This window comes from Chiloscyllium plagiosum, chromosome 4 (genome assembly GCF_004010195.1).
Source record: "Chiloscyllium plagiosum isolate BGI_BamShark_2017 chromosome 4, ASM401019v2, whole genome shotgun sequence".
NCBI classification, from domain to species: Eukaryota; Metazoa; Chordata; class Chondrichthyes; order Orectolobiformes; family Hemiscylliidae; genus Chiloscyllium; species Chiloscyllium plagiosum.
In genome coordinates this window covers 59884685-59905622 of record NC_057713.1, presented here as the reverse complement: position 1 = coordinate 59905622, position 20938 = coordinate 59884685, and the positions used below count along the sequence as shown (strand labels likewise).

The following is a 20938-nucleotide window of genomic DNA, read 5'->3' as shown; positions in this document are numbered from 1 at the left end:
GGCAGCTGCAGATGCATCAGTAAGAGTGACCACCTCACAGTCCTTGAGGAGACAAAATCCCACCTTCATATTGAGAATAACCTCCATCATGTTGTAGGGCACTATCACCGTGCTAAATGGGATAGACTTCGAACAGATCTAGCTACTCAAGACTGGATATTCATGTGGTGCTATGGGCCATCAACAGCAGCAGAATTTGTGCCGGAGTACAATCTGTAACCTCATGGCCCTACAGATCACCCATTCAACCATTACCATCAAACTATGGGATCAACCCTGTTTTAATGGAGAGTGCAGGAGGGCATGCCAGAAGCACCAGGCATAACTGAAGATGAGGTGGCAACCTGGTGAAACCACCAGGCAGGACTACTTGCATGCCAAATAATATAAGCAACAAGTGATAGACAGAGCTAAGTGATCCCACAATCAAAGGATCAGATTTAAGCTCTGGAGCTCTGCCACATCCAGTCATGAATGGACAACTGGCTGGAGGCAGCGGCTCCACAAATATCCCCATCCTCAATGATGTAAGAGCCCAGAACGTCAATGCAAAGGGTAAGACTGAAACATTCACAGCAATCTTCAGCCAGAAGTGCTGAATGGATGATCCATCTCAGCCTCCTCCAATAGTCCCCAGCATTACAGATACCAGCCTTCAGCCAATCCGACTCACTCCCCGATTCACTCCCCGTGATTTCAAGAAATGGTTGGGGACACTGGATACTGCAAGGCTATGGTCCCTGACAATATTCCAGCAATAATACTGAAGCCATGTGCTCCAGAACTTGCTGCTTCCCTAGCCAAGCTATTCCAGTACAGTTACAACACTGGCATCTACCTGACAGTGTGGAACATTGCGGAAGGGCAACTCCAACCTGGCAAATTACCGCCCCATTAATATACTCTCAATCACCAGTCAAGTGATGGAAGGTGTCATCAACAGTGCTATCAAGCATCACGTGCTCAGCAATAACCTGCTCAGTGATATTCAGGCTTGGGCTGACAAATGGCAAGTAACATTTATGCCACACAAATGCCAGGCTTTAATAATCTCCAATAAGAGACAATTTAACCACTGTCCCTTGACATTGAATGGTGTTATTATCACTAAATTCCCCCCACTGTCAACATCTTGGGGGTTGTCATTGACCAGAAACACAACTGACTCACCACATAAACACTGGCTAAAATACCAAGTCAGAGGTGAGAAATACTGCAGAGAGTAATACACTCCTGACTTGTCCACCATCTACAAGGACAAGTCAGAAGTGTAACAGAATATTCCCCACTTGTCTGGATGAGTGCAGCCTCAACAATATTCAACAAGCTTGACACCATCCAGGACAAAACAGCCTGCTTGATTGGCATAACATCCACAAGCATCCACTCCCCCCACCACCTCCATTGTAGTAGCAGTGTGTACTATCTACAAGATGCATTGCAGAAATTTACGAAAGATCCTCAGGCAGCACCTTCCAAACCCACAACCACTTCCATCTGGAAGGACAAGGACAGCAAATAAATGGGAACACCACTCTATTTTCAAAGTCCCCTCAAGCTACTCACCATCCTGACATGGAAATATATTGCATAAAAGCCTGTCTGTTGCTCCTGTGTCTGCTCATACATTTATACGATATTAATTGCCGATGCAACAGGATTACCTCCTACCTCTATAGACTGAGAAGATGCCCGGTGCATGGCAGTCCTCCAAGTGCCAACAATCTGGAGCATTTCTTCTTTGACTAGCTGCTGACACATGACACTGATTCACTTATGGAATTGTAGAGCACTCTTCCAGACCATGGACGCTGCAATGACCCTGGTAACAATATTGGACTAATCTAGCAGTTTTGAAAGGTGAGTGTAGCCCTCTTCTATACCATCCCATCCACCAGGATCTTTAGGTTCTATTTGGCAGAGAGAAGTATCGGTTTTCCTCTGCCCACCATGTCCAGGGCAATTCTTGAGACAAAAGAAGCAGGCAGGGCAGTTCTGGACAGACAACACCTGATTTGGTGCACAATGAGTTTTAGAAAAAGCCCTAGCAGCAAGCAGCCCAGGAGGTCCTCGTAGTGGCAAGTACTTCCACCTCTGACTGGAGGGAAGATATGACAGGAAGGTCACCATACAAGTGTGGTGGATAGGCAATGAGGCGAGTTTCAGCAAGGCAGTGAGATCCCTACCCACCTTCCTCCTGCCTTATTAAACACACTCCCACTTTGAGGATGGTAAAATTCCATCCTAAATCTGCAGATTGATGACACAAACTGTAGGGCGAGTCAACACAAAGGAGAACTGCAACTTATAACTTGAGGGAAACAAAATAAGAAAGTCACAAAGGGATCTTTTAACACATTCAGAAGATTTTTTTTTCCCTAAAGAATGACAAGACTATGTCATTCACTATCACAGAAAGTGGGTGAAGCAAATATTTTGATGGATTTAAGGTGCAATTCGACTAGCACTTGAGGAAGAAGGGAATAAATAGTTATGATTGATGAGAACTAGAAAGATACATGAGGGGTTCATAAAAAGCAGCATAAACTGTTTGAGCCGAATGGCCTGTTTCTGTGCCTTACATTCACTCCACTTTTCTTATTCCATGCTCCCACCACATTTTCTTCTTCTTTCCTTTCTCTTTGATTGACAGGATTCTGAAACATCGCTTTTGTACAGACCTTCTTCTGGTCTCACCTCTCTGCAAGGGGGCTAGGAAAATTCTGTCGCTAAAATTTTCAGGTGCCTTTACTACAGACAACCTCAGATCAAATGCAGCAATTCAGTGAACCTAAGCCTATTAGTAAGGTAGGTAAAATGATCGGACAAAAATTCAAAGCTTAGGATTACACTAATCTATCATTGAGAGTTTTGGAATGCAACCTGTCAGAGGTCCAGAGTGAAGAGGTATTGCATCTTTCTCTCTTAGAACATCAGAATGATTAGACACCTCATGGGAGGATGGATATACAAAGGGGTCTCCCATGGAAATGAGGAGGATTTTTGTTTCACCTTTAGTTTTGCCATTCAATGATCTGGTGCAGCTTTTTACATACCTTGCCGAGAAAGTAACACCAAGCAAGATAAACTTACTTGAATTGGATAAAAATGTAAGTTAAGCCACTGGAAAGTACAAACCTGCATTTTCTTGTGTTTGTTTAATGTTACAACTGTCAGAATTGTATTTATGAACAATATTTTTAGTTACTTTAGTATTTTAAAGCACTTTAAAGCTTTTGCAGCAATCTGAAACAAGTTTTCAGAGGGTTATTATTCTGTTGAATTCTCTTCTGAAGAGAACAAAGGAGACTGGAACAAAAAATACTTTTAAACCTGGGTTAGTTAGATTTCTGATTGGTGAGAAAAAGGACATGAAACAAACAGAAAAGTGGTGTTTCAACCACAGTGAAATCATGCATCATCTAATCAAATAGAGCAGGTTTAAGGGCCACACAGCCTACTTCTGCTCCTAATTTGTATGTTCTTACGCCATCATATCACTGCCTCCACACATCCACATAGTCCCTTATCGTTCTTGTGCCAATATAGTGCCTACTTACATTAACCATGTCACTTGCCCCACAAGCACTGCCCTTATACTCTCCATACCAACTTACCCAGCATTCTTTTTCAACTCAGAGGCAAAAGCAGTCTTTATTTTTCAAAGTTTCAGATTGGGTTGGGATATCTGGTCGGCATGGACAAGTTGGACCGAAGGGTCTGTTTCCATGCTATACATCTCTATGACTCTATATGGTGTTCTCACAACTTCATTTGAGGTTATCTAACATTACAGGCATTTATATCTACTCCACAAAATCTTAACACAATGTTGATTAAAGAACTGGTGAAAATAGATTCTGTTTGAACTCAGCACTGCGTTCCTGTATAGCAAAAGTACAACGTCAAAAATTGGGTTGGAATTTCCAGATCCAAAAGCTAGGGTATTTGGATAAGGCTTGACACCTTTATCAATCTGGAAAAAAATCTAGACCTCATTTTCCACTTACAATGTCCCAACTTTTCATGATTTTAATGATTCTGTTAAATCACCCTTGGACCTCTTTAACGCTATTGAAAAGTTTTTCCTCATATCTTTATTTCCTCCTGCCAGAGAATATCCAAATGAATGCGGATTAGTAAGTTCTCTATGATGTCACCAAACTTCTTTTAATGAGGGCCCCAAAACTTCTGAGTAATCCAAAGAGCTCTCAAACAACAGAACAATAAGCAGAATGAGTGAATACAAATAAAATACACTGAAGGAGCTGCTCGTTTACAAACATATTTTGCCATCTATACATGCAATTTTCACTGATAAAAAAAGGAAATAACATGATTTTAAGAATAATCTCCAGTGTTCTTTTGAACAAAAACAAAATCTAGATGTGAGAAGGTTGACATACTGATATTTGGTTGAGTGCTATTGGGGAGATGTTAAGAGATTGAAATCAGGAATGTGATGGAAGCTGAGTGTGAGATGTGGACAGTAGGAGGGAAGGACAGAAATAGGTGGAGGACTTTCATTTGCACATTCAAACTGATCCAATTCTGACTTAAAGTATCTGACAACTATGCCTAAAACCAGGGTCGTCATCAAATGGTACGTAACATGTCCAGCACAGTTTGGCTACACCCAGGAATGTGCATATGTTTTACAAACAAAAGAAAATGGGAGTAGCATTTAAAATTTGGCTCCCCCTGCATGTTGAAGTCCAAACTATGGACCAGCACGTTGGATAAGTACCACCATGCAAACTAAGTTTGATACCTCTGCTATAGAACTTTCAATTTTAAAAATCCCTTTTGATTTTCCACTCCCTTAAGCATAAATAAAAAAGATAAAAATGACTTATGTACAGAATTCAATATTGCCTAGAGTGACGTTCGGCAGAAATGCACTTCATCTGTTCCACACAAGAACAGGCTTGCGATTAAAATCCCAAGTTCCCCTAAGGTTTGGCAAGTTCATTTCAACTATGTTTTCCAACAACAAATTATTTTTACACCTCAACCTTTACCAGTCAATGATCTAGTGTAGCTTATTACATATCTTGATGAGAAAATAACACCATGCAAGATGAATTTACTGGAATTACACAGAAACATAAGTCAAACCCCTGGAAAATACAAACCTGTATTTTCTTGTGTTGGTCTAATGTTAGAACTATCACAGCTATATTTATGAACAGACTCTTTTGCCAATTTAATGCTTAAAACACTTTAAAACTTTTACAGCAATGAGATCTGGTTATACAGAACTAAGTAAAACTAAGTAATATTAAGCATTTGGAGGCATAATTAACAACCCTTTTTATTTGCATGCTTTGTTATGTCTTAAGAAAATAATACATCAACGATGAGATTTAACCACTTGTCCATCAAAGCTCAGCTCATTAACATCCAAATTTCAGAGCATGGTATTCACCAGCTCTTTTTTAACATACACATATTCTTAGCTTTACTACTCTGCATATTAAGTAAATACAATTCTTCAGAGGTTCTTTTGCAAAATGCTTTCTCCAGCTATGTCCTCTGGTCCTATTTCCCTGCTCACTATGCAATCATAACTTGAATTTACTTTGTATCATTTAACATTGTACACACAGAGTTCTAATATTCCTACATGTAGCAATTATCATGGCAGTTCATTAGAACTATGAAAGCCCAATAAAAGGCTTGAACATAAACTGGCAGAACTGCATCCAAAACTGAAGATAATTTTACTTATAATACACTGCTCTATAAAATGACAAAACACAGTGGTTTATAATCAAGAACTGCACGTATGTTCTATGTTCTATATATACCTGGCAAACGTCCCCATGTATCTGTAATGTAACTGATGTTAAAAGCTAACATATATTATATACTCACAGATACGCAACTTCAAAGGCTACATGAACTAATAAGGCATTATTGAGAGGGCCTGAATCTCTAGTTTCTTAAAATGTAACCCACTTGTTCTTACCTGATGTACAGTATCACACCTAAGCAATAATATGTCCAAATAATACAGCTTCAGCTAAATAGGAGCAACTTATGCAAGTAAATTCAATGTTAACTACGTTTAACTGTACGTGTAATCTAAAATAAACACAATGCTTCATCTTGGGAGCCAGACTTCTATGAACACTCCTCCTGTTCTTTAGTGCACTTGCTGCCAGGCAATCTAATACACCTCATCATGTGACCTGTTGCCATGGTTGCTGTGAATCCAGCTGTTCATGTTAGAGAAAACTAAACAAACTTTTTTAAAATTTAATCCTGTAAAACAAAGCTATAGCTCTTTTTCTGTGGAAGTCAATTGCCTTTAGAAACTACTTTATACAGCAAATTATAATTTGAACCAAATGAAAACCGGAATCTATTGGTAACAATACAAGAGGAAAGAAGTGTCAAAATGAATAATGATCACTTTGTGTAAAGATACTCAAACAATTTGTCTTTTGAACTCCTGCTTTCAACTTTTAAGAGTGACAATACTCTAGGTTTTACATGTCTCCTGGCTAAAAGATCCAAATCTATGGGTAGTATATGCAGGAGATTCTTCTAAATCCTGTAGCCATTCTCCTTCATGTTTAAATTTTGCCCTCCTGATAAATTACCTTGTGGAAGCATTCAGTGTCCTTTTGGCGTGAACAGTCTGGGCTAGAAGCTGTCAACTGAAATAGCCTGTTTTCCAAATGTCTGGCAGATGCGCCAAGGTAACATTCAAAATTCTATGCCCTCTCCTCTGGCAAATTACGATGCGAGTGCATTTAATAAGACACAGATCCCACAACCTCTCGACCTGATTAAATCTACAGCAGGAAAGCCTTTGGATAGCTTTACTGCCACACTGACAATTCAGGCCCTTAAATGGTAATTAAAGGACTTCATCACACTGCCAATGCAATTAATCCAGCAGCAGACAGGAATTTGCCATGCAGGAAGTACAATACATAAACCCTAGTCTGTTTGCTTGCAGTCTCCTGGGAGGGAGTTCAAAGGTTGCAGTGCCTGGTTATGGGACCCTGTATTTGGAAGGGTTCTGCTGTAAGGCATTTCCCTGCCCTTGCTGTCAACCATCCCTTCCCCCACAACTTCTTTCCACCATGATTGTCTTTCTGCAATCCAATCTCACATGGGTGTCAATGTGATCAGTAGCCAATGCTTACCCAGTGATATTGCTGAGCGCAGAAGAGCTGCCAATCCCTGATTGACCAGAATCCCTAACTTCTAAGTCTTTGATCCTTGACGAAGGCCTTTTGCTGTCTTATGTGCTTGAGTGGCCTACAATAAAGTGCACATCTAAATACTTCTTAAATGTTATGAGGCTTTCTGCCTCTATCACCCTTACAGGTAGTCAGTTCCAAATTCCCAAGATCCTCAGGTTAAAAATATTTCCTCACATTCTCTCTTAAACCTCCCATTCCCTAACCTGCCATCATTGATCCCTCCTTCAAAAGGAAAATTACTTCCATCTATCCCATCTTTGCCACTCATAATTTGTATATCTCAATCATGTAACCCTCAATCTCCCCATTCCAAGGAAAACAACCCCAGTCACTCCAATCTCTCTTTATAACTAAACCCCCAGCCAGGTAACATTCTGGTAAATCTCCTCTGGACCCTTAGGTGCAATCACATTTGTCCTCTATTGTGATTTTCAATACTGCACACAATACTCTAGCTGCGACCTAATGAATGTTTTAGCATAACTTCCCAGCTCTTAAGCTCTATGCATCAGCTAATAACATAACCCATAAGTCTTCTTGAGATTTCCTAAAATGAGGTGGTGGGTGGTCTCATCAGTTGTCTATCTATGGCAGCCAAGACTCCGCTGGCCTCAAAGTTATTCCATGATTCCATCCATGATCCAGCTATGTATTCTGTACCAAGTGGCATATTTACAATCGCTACATCCCGGCTGATGCTTGGCAGTCCCTTCTTATTTTTACAAGTGGCATGGTGGCTCAGTGGTTAGCACTGCCACCTCACTGCACCAGGATCCCAGTTATGATTCTACTCTCAGGGGATTGTCTGTGTGGAGTTTGCACATTCTCCCAGTGTATGCAAGTCTTTCCTCTGGGAACTCCAGTTTCCTCCCACAGTCCACATATGCGCAGATTAGGTGGATTGGCCATGGGAAATGCAGGGTTGCAGGGATAGGGTAGTGTGGGATGCTCTTCAGAATGTTGGTGTGAACTTAATTGGTCAAATGACCTTCTTCAGCACTGTAGGAATTCTACGATTCTACTGAAGCAATGGCCCGTGGCTAGGATGTGGTGGTGATGTTAGTGAGGTATCAGGAAAAAGACTCTACTGGGTAGAAATTAGTCTGGGGCCTGATTTCAAACCTATAGATTATTCCAGTGTTTTAGGATACAGCTGTAACAAGAAGCCGGAGAACCAATTTCTATTGATTGGCATACTCAGAACAAAGAGTGAGCACTCCTAAGCGCAACTTCCATTGTAATGAAAATATTTTAGGATTGCATACTTCACCAACAATATTCTTGAGATGAGAACTCGGGGGAGCGAAGTGAACTTTTATGAAGAAGGGAAGATCCCAAAGCCTGTGAATTTGTGCAAATCCTTGTACTACTGGCTCAAAAATAAAGATTTTGAAGATAAATAAAATCAGACCCCTCACTGCCAGTCATAGGAAACTCTGACAAAATCGGAGGCTGGCAGCTCCTGCATCTGCACTGCTCCCCGTTTTCTTTGCGACTAATTTTGTAAAGGGGGATTCAAAAGGCCTTAAAACTGTCATTAACATATTAAGGGGCCTGTAGTGATTGGAACAAGGTCAAAAGGTTGAACCTCAGACTATGAGTTCCCTGATTGGGGAATCTTAACCTGGTCCATTCAGAGACTCCTGGCTGACAGATATAAATAAGAGTGTCAGAGATTCTGTTTACTCGAGGAGCCAAATCTAAGAGAGCTGGATTAGTGTCATGTACTTTGCACATGTAAATAAAGGATGTCTTGGTAATGGAGTGCCAGCCTTTATGGAGTTATTTCAGGGCCAAGCATCTGTTTTTTGGCATTAGTCCATGAAGCCCAAAATATAAACTGTTGGGTTTAGCAGTTAGACTAATTTGTACATAGTTTGACTCACTACTGAATATGTATGTTGTCCATCAATTTGCTTTCCCAGAGAATAATTAATTCTTCTTCCAATGTCTGCACACACTTCATCAAGACTAACCTTTCTTCTAAAAGGCTGTCACAAAGACAGAATCTCTGAGCCAAAATGATATAATGATTTTTAATTTAGTATGTAATTAAATAAGAAGAATAAAGTACGGGGATACTTTCAGTGTAAGAATGCAACAACAGTCCAAGTATTGAAGAATAATCAAATTCTTCATTTTATTTTATTTCTAGCCTTTAAACATCATTCATACTGACCATTTTGTTGCACAGTCAGTTCTACTCTAAATCCCCTTTCAGTTACAAAATGCCTATTCCAACAACAAGTTGGAAGTTTCACGAGTATGGAATCCAACTACTTGTACAGAGGAATAGAAATACCCATGTCTGTCACAGTGTATTAAACACTGGGCCAGATTTTTGTAGATTTGGGATGACTTTGCAAACCTTGAAAAACAGTAAAAATGAAGTTGTCTTTGATGTGGTGACTGAATAGAAATTTATTTATTTTTATGAACGAACCAACATATGAATTAGGAGCAGGAATAGTCCAATCAGCCTCTCCACCATTCCATAAGATCATGGCTAATCTCTTGCAACCTCATATCCACATTCCTGCTGACACCTTACAACCTTTCAATCCCTTCCTTCACAAGAATCTGCCTCAAAAATATTCAAGGACTCTTTTAAGCCACGTTCTCAAGATAACTTAAGGTTTTATAAAAAAGGGTGACATCTCAGCTCAGACAATGCATTAAAGGTGTGAGGTTAGAGTCTGTCTGTAGCCCAATCTTGAGTCAGACTAATTCTATTTCCAAAGTATACACACGCTCACTCACTCACTCACTCACTCTCTCTCTCTCTCTCTCATGCATGCACACACACATATAAATCTATGGGGTTAATTTGCATTTGCAGATATATTCTATTTTGCTCAAAATGTGCACAATCTGCAGGCAGTCAATCCATGTAATATTTTATAAATTCATACTTTGGAAATAGGAACAGTCTGAACAAGATTGGGATACAGGTAGACTCTAACCTCACACCTTTAATGCATTGTTTGAACTAAGATATCACCTTTTTTTATGAAACCTTAAGTTATCTCAAGAATGTGACTGAAAAGAAGTTCTGGGATTTACATATTATTAAACCGAAACCTGCAACCCATTCTAAAAGACCATGTAATCTTTTGCTATAAATTCTGTGTTTGATGGTCCTGCTCCACAACTACCTGATGAAGGAGTAGCGCTCCGAAAGCTAGTGCTTCCAAATAAACCTGTTGGACTATAATTTGGTGTTGTGTAATTTTTAACTTAATTAGGAAGGGAATTGAAGGTTTTGGGGAAAAGGCAAAAAAAATGGAGTTTCAATCAGGGACTAGGCATTTTTTTTTGTTTCTCTTGAGTTTCATGAATGTTTTGAATTCTCTTCTTTAAACGGTGACAGCAGCAATCTAAGTTTGTTCAATATATCATTGCAGTTGCATGACACTAATCTTTTGCTATAAATTCTGTGTCTTATGGTCTTGCTCCACAGCTACCTGATGAAGGAGCAGTGCTCTGAAAGCTAGTGCTTCCAAATAAACCTGTTGGACTATAGCCCGGTGTTGTGTGATTTTTAACTCTGTCCACCCCAGTCCAGCACCAGTTCCTCACACCATGGCTTCCTAATTAAGAATCAGCCATGAGGATACTGAATAATCATGTCTCAAAAGCCCTTTGAGAGAGCAGAGGTGCAGGTAGTGAAGAGGTTAATGCTAATCAAGTGACCAAAAGGAGTAGGAAATATGACTAGAAGAGTGAAATTGAAGTTAGAACTAGATGAAGTAACCCTGGTAAAAGTTCAAAGCTGAAGGCTTTTTATAGAATGCATGCAACAGCTGTAACAAGATACATGAGTTGACAGCACAAATAGAAATATGTAAATATGACTAGATAGCTATTATGGGGACATGATTGTAAGGACACCAGATAGGAAACTCAATAATCAAAAGTATTTAATGGTCCAAACTTCAAAAAGGAAAAGGTAGGAAAGCATTGTAAATAATGGAAAGTATCAGTGTGGTGGTGAGAATATTGGTGCAAAAGATCGTAACGTGGAATCAGTTTGAATGGAAATAAGGAATAGCAAGAGAAAGAAGTCACAAATTGGAATGGTCTGTAGGCCCCTGAAGAGCTGACTCACTGTGGAGAAAGTACAAATTGAGAAATAATGGAGGCAGGTAAGAAGAACCTACATTATCATAGGCAATTTTGATCTGCATATTAATTGGACAAATCAGATGGGTAAGTGTAACATGAGAGTTGAATTTGTCAGCTGCATCAGGGAATGTTTCTTCACAATATATTGCAGAACTTCCCTAGGAACAAGTTATGTTATACTTAGAAGTATAACATAGAAGTTATACTTAGAAGTATAACATTAGGTAAGTTTAAAAAGAGATCTCAGTGTTATGGATCTTCTAAAGGATCATGATCACAATGTGGTAGAATTCCAAACTCAATCTGAGACAGTGCAACTCAAATCTCAAACCAGTGTCCACAACTTAAATAAGGGCAATTACAGAGGTATGAAGAAAGGCTTGTCCAAAGCAGGTCTGGAAAATAGAATAAGCTAAGAATCAGTGGATGAACAAGTGGCAGACATTTAAGCACACATTAGATCACTCAAAACCAAAATTTATTCCGGTCAAAAGGTAGGACTAGATGAAAAGATGATCCATCCATGGTTAACAAAAGTGATCAAGTACAGCATCTAATCAAAAACTAAGGCATACAAAGCAGTGCAAACTAGTGGTAGGCCAAGAGCTTGGGAATGTTTTAGGAACTAGCAGCGGATGACCAAAAACCTAATAAGCATGAAGAAAATTGATTTATGAAAGTAAATTGACAAGAAATATAAAGACAAACAGCAAGGGCTTCTACAGGTATATAAAGAGAGAGTAGCAAAAGTAATTTTGGGGCCCTTGAGAGATGTGACTGGAGAACTGATAAAGGGGAACAGGGAAATGACAGGCAGTATAAGTCAATAATTTGCATATTTAAAGAATTTACTCAAGTTCTTTGAGGATATATCAAGCAGAGCTGGTAAAAGGAAATTGGTAGATGTAGTGTATTTGAATTTCCAGCAGACATTCAATAAGATGCCAAACCACAGGTTACTGCTTAAGATGGGAGCTTATGGTATTGGTTGTAATATACTAGCATGGATTGAGGACTGATTAACACACAGAAGACAGAGAGCCAGGATTAATAGCTCTTTTTCAGGCTGCAAAGACCAGGTTAGGTTAATGTATTTAAGAAAGGAGAGGCTGTATAGGAGACAGTTAAAAAGAGGTTCATTAATTCCTGGGATGAAGCAGTTGACTTATCAAAACTATTTGAACTGTCATCCATTAGAATTTATAAGAATGAGGGGTGATTGTATTGAAACATACAAGATTTTGAGGGGCTTGATAGGGTAGATGTTGAGAAGATGCTTTACCCAGGTCGTGAAATCTTGAACTAGGTACATATTTATAGAATACTAATATTAATGAGATGCTGAGAAATGTTTTCTTTCACAGGTTGGTAGATATCTGGAATGATCTACCTCAGAATGTTGTATAAGGCTAGAGTCTATTGAAATTACTTAAGAACGTGTTAGGTATAGTTTTGAAATATTGAGGAGTTGAGGATGACGAGGAGCTGGCATGAAGAAGGAGTTGAAGCCCAGAACAGATCAGCTGTGAACTTATAGAATGGCAGAGCAGATTTGATTAGACATATATCCTGCTTCTTTTTTATTTTCTAACTCTTGGCTTTTCATTGCATAGTGCCATAAGATTGTAGCCTTGAACAATACAGTATATGGTTACAGTAGATGATGCCAACTAATAAAAATCAGCAATCATGGACCTAGATATGTTCAAATATTAGATATACTCATTTGAGTCACTGTAAAAGCCTTTTCCAATTTCTTTGTTCAATGAGATTTTAAAGGAACTCAGACAAACATAAAATTACAATTTCAGGTAATGTGTTATTTATAATTATATAAGTCATAACTTATAGTTAGCAGTTTTTTTCCACTTTCCATGATGAACAATCTTTCTTGACGATCCCAATGTTTTTCTATCCAGAAACACAAAAAGCTCCCTTAAAATATGTCATTGCCTCAGTTCCCAAGGCAATCCAAACAATGATAATTGCATTGAGCAGATTCAGAAGACTGGGTTGCAGCATAGCATGCTAATGATGCATGCAACAAGAAAGCAAACAGAAGTATTTCATTTCCCAACCAAAAGTAAGTGGATGTGTTTAACCTCAAGTATTTTTGTACCCATGCAATACTTTTTTTGACAGAAAGTTTAGGCGGTGAGTTACTGTGGACCATGTCGAATGCGTCTAGTCCATTTGTGTTAGCAATTGGATTAAATATGGTGTAGGCCAATACAGAAATTGGAATTGTATAATTGATCTCAATATTTTTGTGTTGAAAATAATGAGGAATGTATAACAAACAATCAATCCAATATTGCTTGCTTTTTGCTATAATTGAAATTTAAAACTAGCTTGCTTTGACCATTTCACATCACAAACCCAAGGGTTAGAAGATGCCGATGTTGTATCTCTTGGCTACAGTAAGACCCCAAACAGTAATTATATAATTTTCACATTTTGGGTAAAGCTACTTGAGAGGGTTTTTGACACACATTAGACCTTATCTAAGTACAAGCTACATTTTCAGAAGAGAAAGGAAAGAAAACTTCCAGGATTAAGATCTAAAATTAAGAACTGGAACGATCAGCTCTGGTTATATTTCCCCTTGGGGATAATTAATAGTTAAATTATCAAGTTGAAATAAATCCTTTGTGCTCTGACTTCAGTTTTCCAAATTTTAATTTGAAATTTTACTTTTCTGCAATACTGGAAATCTGAAATAAAAACAGAGTATACTAGAAATGTTCAGCAGGTCTGGCAGCATCTGGAGAGAGAATGTTCAGGTTGTAGGTCAATGGCTTTCACTGTTCTGATTAAATATCATCAACCTGAAATCTCAACTCAGTTTCCCTCTCCACAGAGTGTGTCATGCCAGGCTGTTATAACTTGCATTTTATTAATATGAATTTGCTGTAACACGATTGATAAATTGGGGACACTGTTTCAACAGCACGAACTTTTAAAACGTGTGTTCACTATAACTTGATTACATCCCCAACACTTTAAGCGCAATTTCTAAAGCACTATTTTTCTATTAGGCGGTGCTGCACAAGAACACAACCATCGTGTTATTGAAGAACTGACTTCAATGTGTTAGAAGCCGTTCAGAGCAGTTTCACTCAGTTCATTCATAGACTGAAGTAAACATCTTGAACAAAGGTTGAAATGTTGGGTTACTGGAGTTTTGAGAAATGAAAGTTGATTTTACTGAAACATTCAAGTCCTGCAGAAATTTGATAATATGGGTATCATGACAATGCCCTCTTGTGGGAGACATTAGAACTGGTTTAACAATACAACTCCCTTTCAAGATGGAGTTGAGGAGATTTTTTCTTTGTCAGAGGGTTAGTTGGCTTGGCAATACTCTTCCCAAAAATAAGTTGTGGCTTGGTTATAGAATTTATTCAAACTTAGTTGGATAGATGTTTGACAAAGACCTCAAGGGTTATAGGAGGCACTCAGGGATAAAGAGCTTAGACCACAATGAAATCAGTCATGATCTTATTAAATGGCAGAGCAAGCTCGATGGGCTGAATGGCCTACTTCTGTCCTTAATTCCTTTGTTCCCATTGCTGCTAAATGATATAGGTAGAAAGCACAAATGCAACAGTCCACAGCTGAAGGAATCAGAAAGCATCAAGAACATTTGAAATATGCTGACAATATTTGAAGAGTAGAATTTCAGACAGTTGTCTGCTTCTTGGTTTGATTTTCAAACTATATATATTATATTATAATTATATTTATTCATTCTTTGTGAATGACTTCGTAGCAACTATTTGTTTTAATCTGAGAATCTTTCATTTTACTGTAATTGTTTTTCTGTTGTTGACACTCATAACATATTACTAAACTTGGATTTGTTTATTAGTAGATTGGTAGCAAAAAGTGTTTGAAAAATTCAAATATTAGTTTCACATTCCATCTTTCCAATAATTAGAAGAAAGAGAGAACCTTGGTATTTGTAAATGGAAGTATTAAACCATGAGAAAACTTCTTTGAGATAAGTAAGTATTTTACTATTTCCCATGAGATGTTTTCATAATTGACTTCCTCTCAGTTAAAATGCAGCATGTCTGTTGAGGTCTGTTGCAGTTTCAGCAAGACAAGGAGAAAACACCCTAAAACCCAAAAGTTTGCATTTGTATTTGATTATTTCTTCCCTTCAGGCCCCAAACAAGCTTAGCCAAGTGCTCCAGCTCTGCTCCTAGACGTGCATTAAATACAGTGGAACCCCCCTATCTGCGGATTTGATTTACCATGGTAAATTTTTGGTTTACCATGGCCCAAAAATATTACATGGAACTTGCTAGAAATCATTTCAGGGGCCTGACAGGGAGGTAAGTTTCCCATTTAAATGATAGGGTTTGCGACTATCCGCGGTTGCGGACATCCATGGTATGTCTTGGAACAGAGGGGCACCTGTATTCTGTCTGTTTTCTAAACCTGGGTCATCCTCCTCCACATTCAGGTAACATTCCCATTAACAAATTCACCTACACTTTGCTGCTCACCACTTAAGGCCCTACTCCTGAGACCAGGAGCACATGACAAGATGCCAAGTGGAGCAAATTAAACACCCTGTGTCCTGTGGGGGCACATGTGGGAATAAAACAGGAATAAGTTTAGAAAGTGATGAAATTAAAGACTGGTTACAATTATTCGAAAACAAAATCTGGAGGGTAACTCTCAAGAATATGATTTATAAGGACCAGAACAACCATAAGTAGGGGTCTCGTACTTCAATTATACAGAGTCTTGGTGAGACTGCATCTGAAGTGTTGCACACAGTTTTGGTCTCCTCACTTAAAAGAGGATACGTGTGCTATAGAGGGAGTGCAACTGAAGTTAACTAGGCTGATGCTGGGGATGACAGACCTATGCTATGAGGAGAGATTGGTTCAATTGGGCCTGTATTCACTAGAGGTGAGAAAGATGAGAAAGGATTTTATAGAAATGTATAAAATTCTATCAGGGTTGAACACACTAGATGCAGTGAGGATATTTTCACTGGATTGGGGAGTCTAGAACCAGGTGACATAGTTTCAGGGTATTGGGTTGCTGATGTGATGAGGAAATATTCACTCAAAAAGATACCAAATCTGTGGAATTCTCTACTATAGAAGACTGTGGAGGCCAATTCTTTAAATATATTCAAAAAAAGAGATAAATAAATTTCTAATTTTAATGGCATCAAGGCATCTGGGGAGAACAAGATAACAGATCAGCCATAATCATGTTGAATGGCAGTGCAGACTGGAAGGGCCAAATGGTCTACTACTGCTACTAGTTTCCATAATGAAGTGTGGGGCTTCCCACTGACCATGCTTATCAAAAGAAGGCAATATCATTTTAAAGAGCTAAACAGAAGTCTGAAAGATCAAGTAAAAGAAGTGTGGCATAAAATGGAGTTGTAAGTTAATTCAGACCAAATTACATCAATCATTTAAAATAATTTTTAAATTAATTGAGTTTAAACTTCATCAGCTGTTTTGTGGAAGCTGTCAGAGTACTGTCTTAGCCCATAGATTAATAGTCCGTTAATATTGCCACAATAGCACCATCTCCCTAAGGGATGGAAGATTGAAGCTATAGATTGAATGAAAACAAAGATGAGAGTTTTAAAATTGAGGCATTGCTTAACTGGAACCAAGGTAGGTCAGTTTATACGTGGGTGACAGTTGAACAGGACTTAGTGTGAGTTGGGATACAGGCAGCTGATTGTTGGACGAGCACAAGTTTATGAATGATTCAGTAAGAATTGTTGAATTTGCTTAATAAAACATTCAACTTGCAAGTAGTCATTACACATCCAAAATAAGCGCCATGAACTCCTATCACAAATGCCAGCATTTACTGTCCATCTCTAATTGTCCCTAACAAGATAATGGTGACTCCCTCATGAACCACTGAAATGGTAGTATATTTCCAAGTTGAAACTTTATTGCTGGAACAGCACAGCATGTCAGGCAGCATCCAGGGAACAGGAGATTCGACGTTTCGGGCACAGGCCCTTCTTCAGGAATAGCATTCCTGAAGAAGGGCCTGTGCCCGAAACGTCGAATCTCCTGTTCCCTGGATGCTGCCTGACCTGCTGTGCTGTTCCAGCAATAAAGTTTCAACTTTGATCTCCAGCATCTGCAGACCTCACTTTCTCCTCGTATATTTCCAAGTCAGGGACATATATGACTTGGAGCTAGTGGTAGTTCCATCCATCTGCCAGACCTGTCCTTCAAGATGGTAGAGGTTGTCAGTCTCTAGAGGTTCTGGTTAAAGAAACTTTGTGTTGTTGTAGTGCAACTTGTTTTATTCTGAATGCTGTTGAGGTTCTCAAGTGTTGATACGACATCCATTCAGGAAAGTGGAGATTATTCTATCAGAGTCCTAATTTTTACGTTATAAGTAGTGGGAAGGCTTTGGGGAGTCAAGAGTTACTCAACACAATATTAAGAATCTCACATACCACTGTAACTACAGTTCTTTTGCAACTGTTCCAGTTAGGTTTCTAGATTATGGTGACCTGCAGCATGTTGCTAGTGGAGGATTCATCAATGGAAATAATCAACACCAAGGGACTAATTAGTCTCGCCATTCTTGGAGATGACATTGCCTGGCATTTGTGTGGCATAAATCTTAGTTTCCATTATCATATCAACCCAATTGTAGCAGAAGATGTCTTTAAGGAACCAAGGAGAGCATTCCTGCTCCTTTTGGCTCACAAACATTGTTATGAAAACACTTACATGATTGGTCCAACTGGTTTCAATTCTATTTTGTTGCCAGCATTTCTGCATCTGCCTGGTCATTGTCAAATTTAAACCAGGTTCCAACTGTATTGCATGAATTTAATGTTACAGAGTTGCTCCACTTTTTAGGAGTGGCCCACAGGCACACCAGGCAACCCACTACTGTTTAAATGGTGACAAACAAGTCTGTAGTATATGGGGCTTGCATTACATCATTCTTTATTTTTAACAGCTCCCAACCCTCTACCGTCAATCACAAGGAGTTTAAAACTCCCCCTGTAGTTTTTGTAGCACATGCTTGTCCATAAACCTACTTTGTATGGACTTCTAAAAAGGCACATAAAATCAAATAAAAGAAAACTTGTTTTACTAAATATCAATCAGTTGGCAAGGCATGTTTATTTACCTTGACCATAATAATTAGATGCTTAAAAATACAGTTCAAATGTGGCATAGAATATAATTTTGGGTTCTCATTCTGTTAACAGTAATCTATTGGCAAAGCTAAGTTTAAAAATACCATTTATAGTCATTATGCCATACTTCTAAAAGAGTAAAGCAGAGGGAATTTCCATTTAAGAACATATGCAGCACAGGGGGAAAACATGTTTCTTCAAAAGCTTGTACACAGAACAATTCCATTTAAGATTCACACAAAAGGAGGTGCAAAACAGCATTCATAATACTTTTAATTAACTCTTTGAATGTAGAAAATTTAAATGCCAGATAAAACAAAGCAACAAAAGTATAAACAAACCCATTAAAAACAAGTAAGCTTTAAACACAAACTTACTCTGTTGTGTACACCATTCTGTCTTCACATGCAGTCTCGTTGAATATAAAGTCTTAAAAATATTTTAACAAGAAGTTTTGGTTTTAATGCTGAGAGAAGGCACTTTTGATAACAGCCTGTTAGAAAACTGATCGGACTGCTGAATTTAGAACCTGGCTCAAGAGACTATGTGCACACAGTCTCTATCTTTAACTCTAAACCATCCAACCCTGCATTCCTATGGAGTTTCGCTGGCTGATGCCTTCATGCAGTTCACCAATCAAATGCTTTTGATCACTAGACTTGCTCATTTTCTGGCTTCATGCCAAAATCTAGCATAAAAGTAGTATAAATCAGTTTGGTTTAAATAATTAGTAGATGATGGGCCAATATGTTTTCCTTATCCAATTCTTATGCTCTTTGAATGTTTTACTAAACAATGTTCATTTCTAAATATGGCTGAATAGTAAAGTAAAGTATTGATGAATGATATGTCTGGAGGCTTAGCAGAATTGTCAAGCTCTGGACTGTAAATAAAACTTATCTGAAAGTCATCTTATCAGCTCTCCATGTGCTATAGAACAGCAGGGTCTCAAAACACAATCACTCTGCCTTTAAAGACAGATTTTTGAGTAATTCATATGAACACATGGATTCATAGTCTTCACCAAGTGTGTTTACTCCAACAACTCTTTAAACAAATGACAAATGAAGAAACTCCTTCTTAAGGGATGAATGTCATTTCCAGTTTCAAGTGAACCACATTCAGGATAGAAGGCAAAATTTTCACCAAGGAAATTAAAGGCTCTACTTCTGATTTCAATGAGAAATTTCAGAGTTTTTAACAAAAATAGTAATGTTCTTTGACAACAAAATTAAACAACAGTTCCAAACTAATCACAAATGAAGCTTAATCTGAGGAAGTCTAGACAGGTGCAGTATATTGTATCATTTCAGCTGAATACACTGTTGGGTTACCTTGTTCACTTTCTATCTCACAACTACTGCCTCAAGGCCAACGCACAATATCAAGCAGCATAAACACAAACTGACAGTATCCCAAACTGTCAGTATGAGTTGCAAATCCTTTTTAAGATAAGGGAGAAAAAGAGGAGTGAAATGCTCAGGAGAAATATTTCTAGCTCAAGGTGAAGAATGAATCATCCTCAAAACTAAAAAAGATATGACTGAAATGAATTCTGTTTGTTTCATGTATCATTATTCTGCAGCAACATTCCACAGGCATGTCTATACAAGCTTTAAAGGCTCTCAAAATGTTAACACTTTACTTTGATTAAAACAACTCTCAAACAGTGGCTGTGCTTTGCACAGGAAGCTTGAAAGGGACAATCAACCAAATTAACTTCTTTTCCTATTTGTCTCCAAACAATTTAATCTCCTCAGTCCTTCATTCATGAAGCCTGAAAGCTGCAGTGTGGCACAACTCCAAAATTAACAATGACTACTTTGTGAAAACCTTAAAAGGAGAAACAACTAATTGATATTGTTGGTAATAACAGCTATAGTTAAGATCTATCCTCAGAGAATATGAAAGAATACCAAGGTGCACAACATACTTGGAGAGACAAATAGCACTACAATAGAGAATAGTAAGTCAATACGTGAAGTTGGAACAAGGGAAGCTTACTGTGCATGCATGCATGTGAACTCATGGGGTCTAGTTAATAAAATTGGTGAATTACAGGCACAAATTGCCATGTGGAATATGATGTTGTGGCAATAACAGAGATATCGTACAAGTAAGGACATGACTGGTTGTTAAATATAATTGGACACATGGATTCCATAAATATAGAAAAAGAAAGAAAGGAGGAGGGTGGGAGTATTGATTATGGTGAGCACTGCAGTCCTGGAGAAATAGCATGCTGAGAGGATTCAAGAATACAATCAATTTAGCTCGAGTTAAGGAAAAAAAAGGATGATGTTACATTTCTCCATATGGTCTATAGGCCATTAACTAGTGGGAAGGATGTAGAGGAAAATCTGCACAGAATTTTCAAAGACAACGTGATATGGTAACTATAATTTACTTATCTAAATATCGATTGAAATAC

General features: G+C 38.3%; 1 protein-coding gene across 1 annotated transcript in view; it reads right to left on the bottom strand.

Moving 5' to 3' along the window:
* Window positions 1-19044, bottom strand: part of dtna (dystrobrevin, alpha) — a 198586-nt gene extending 179542 nt beyond the window's left edge. Inside the window, exon 1 of the mRNA XM_043689334.1 lies at window positions 18885-19044. Coding sequence (XP_043545269.1) covers window positions 18885-18901 — 17 coding nt within the window. The 5' untranslated portion in view covers window positions 18902-19044. The remainder of the gene's footprint in view (window positions 1-18884) is intronic.
* Window positions 19045-20938: the final 1894 nt, after the last annotated feature.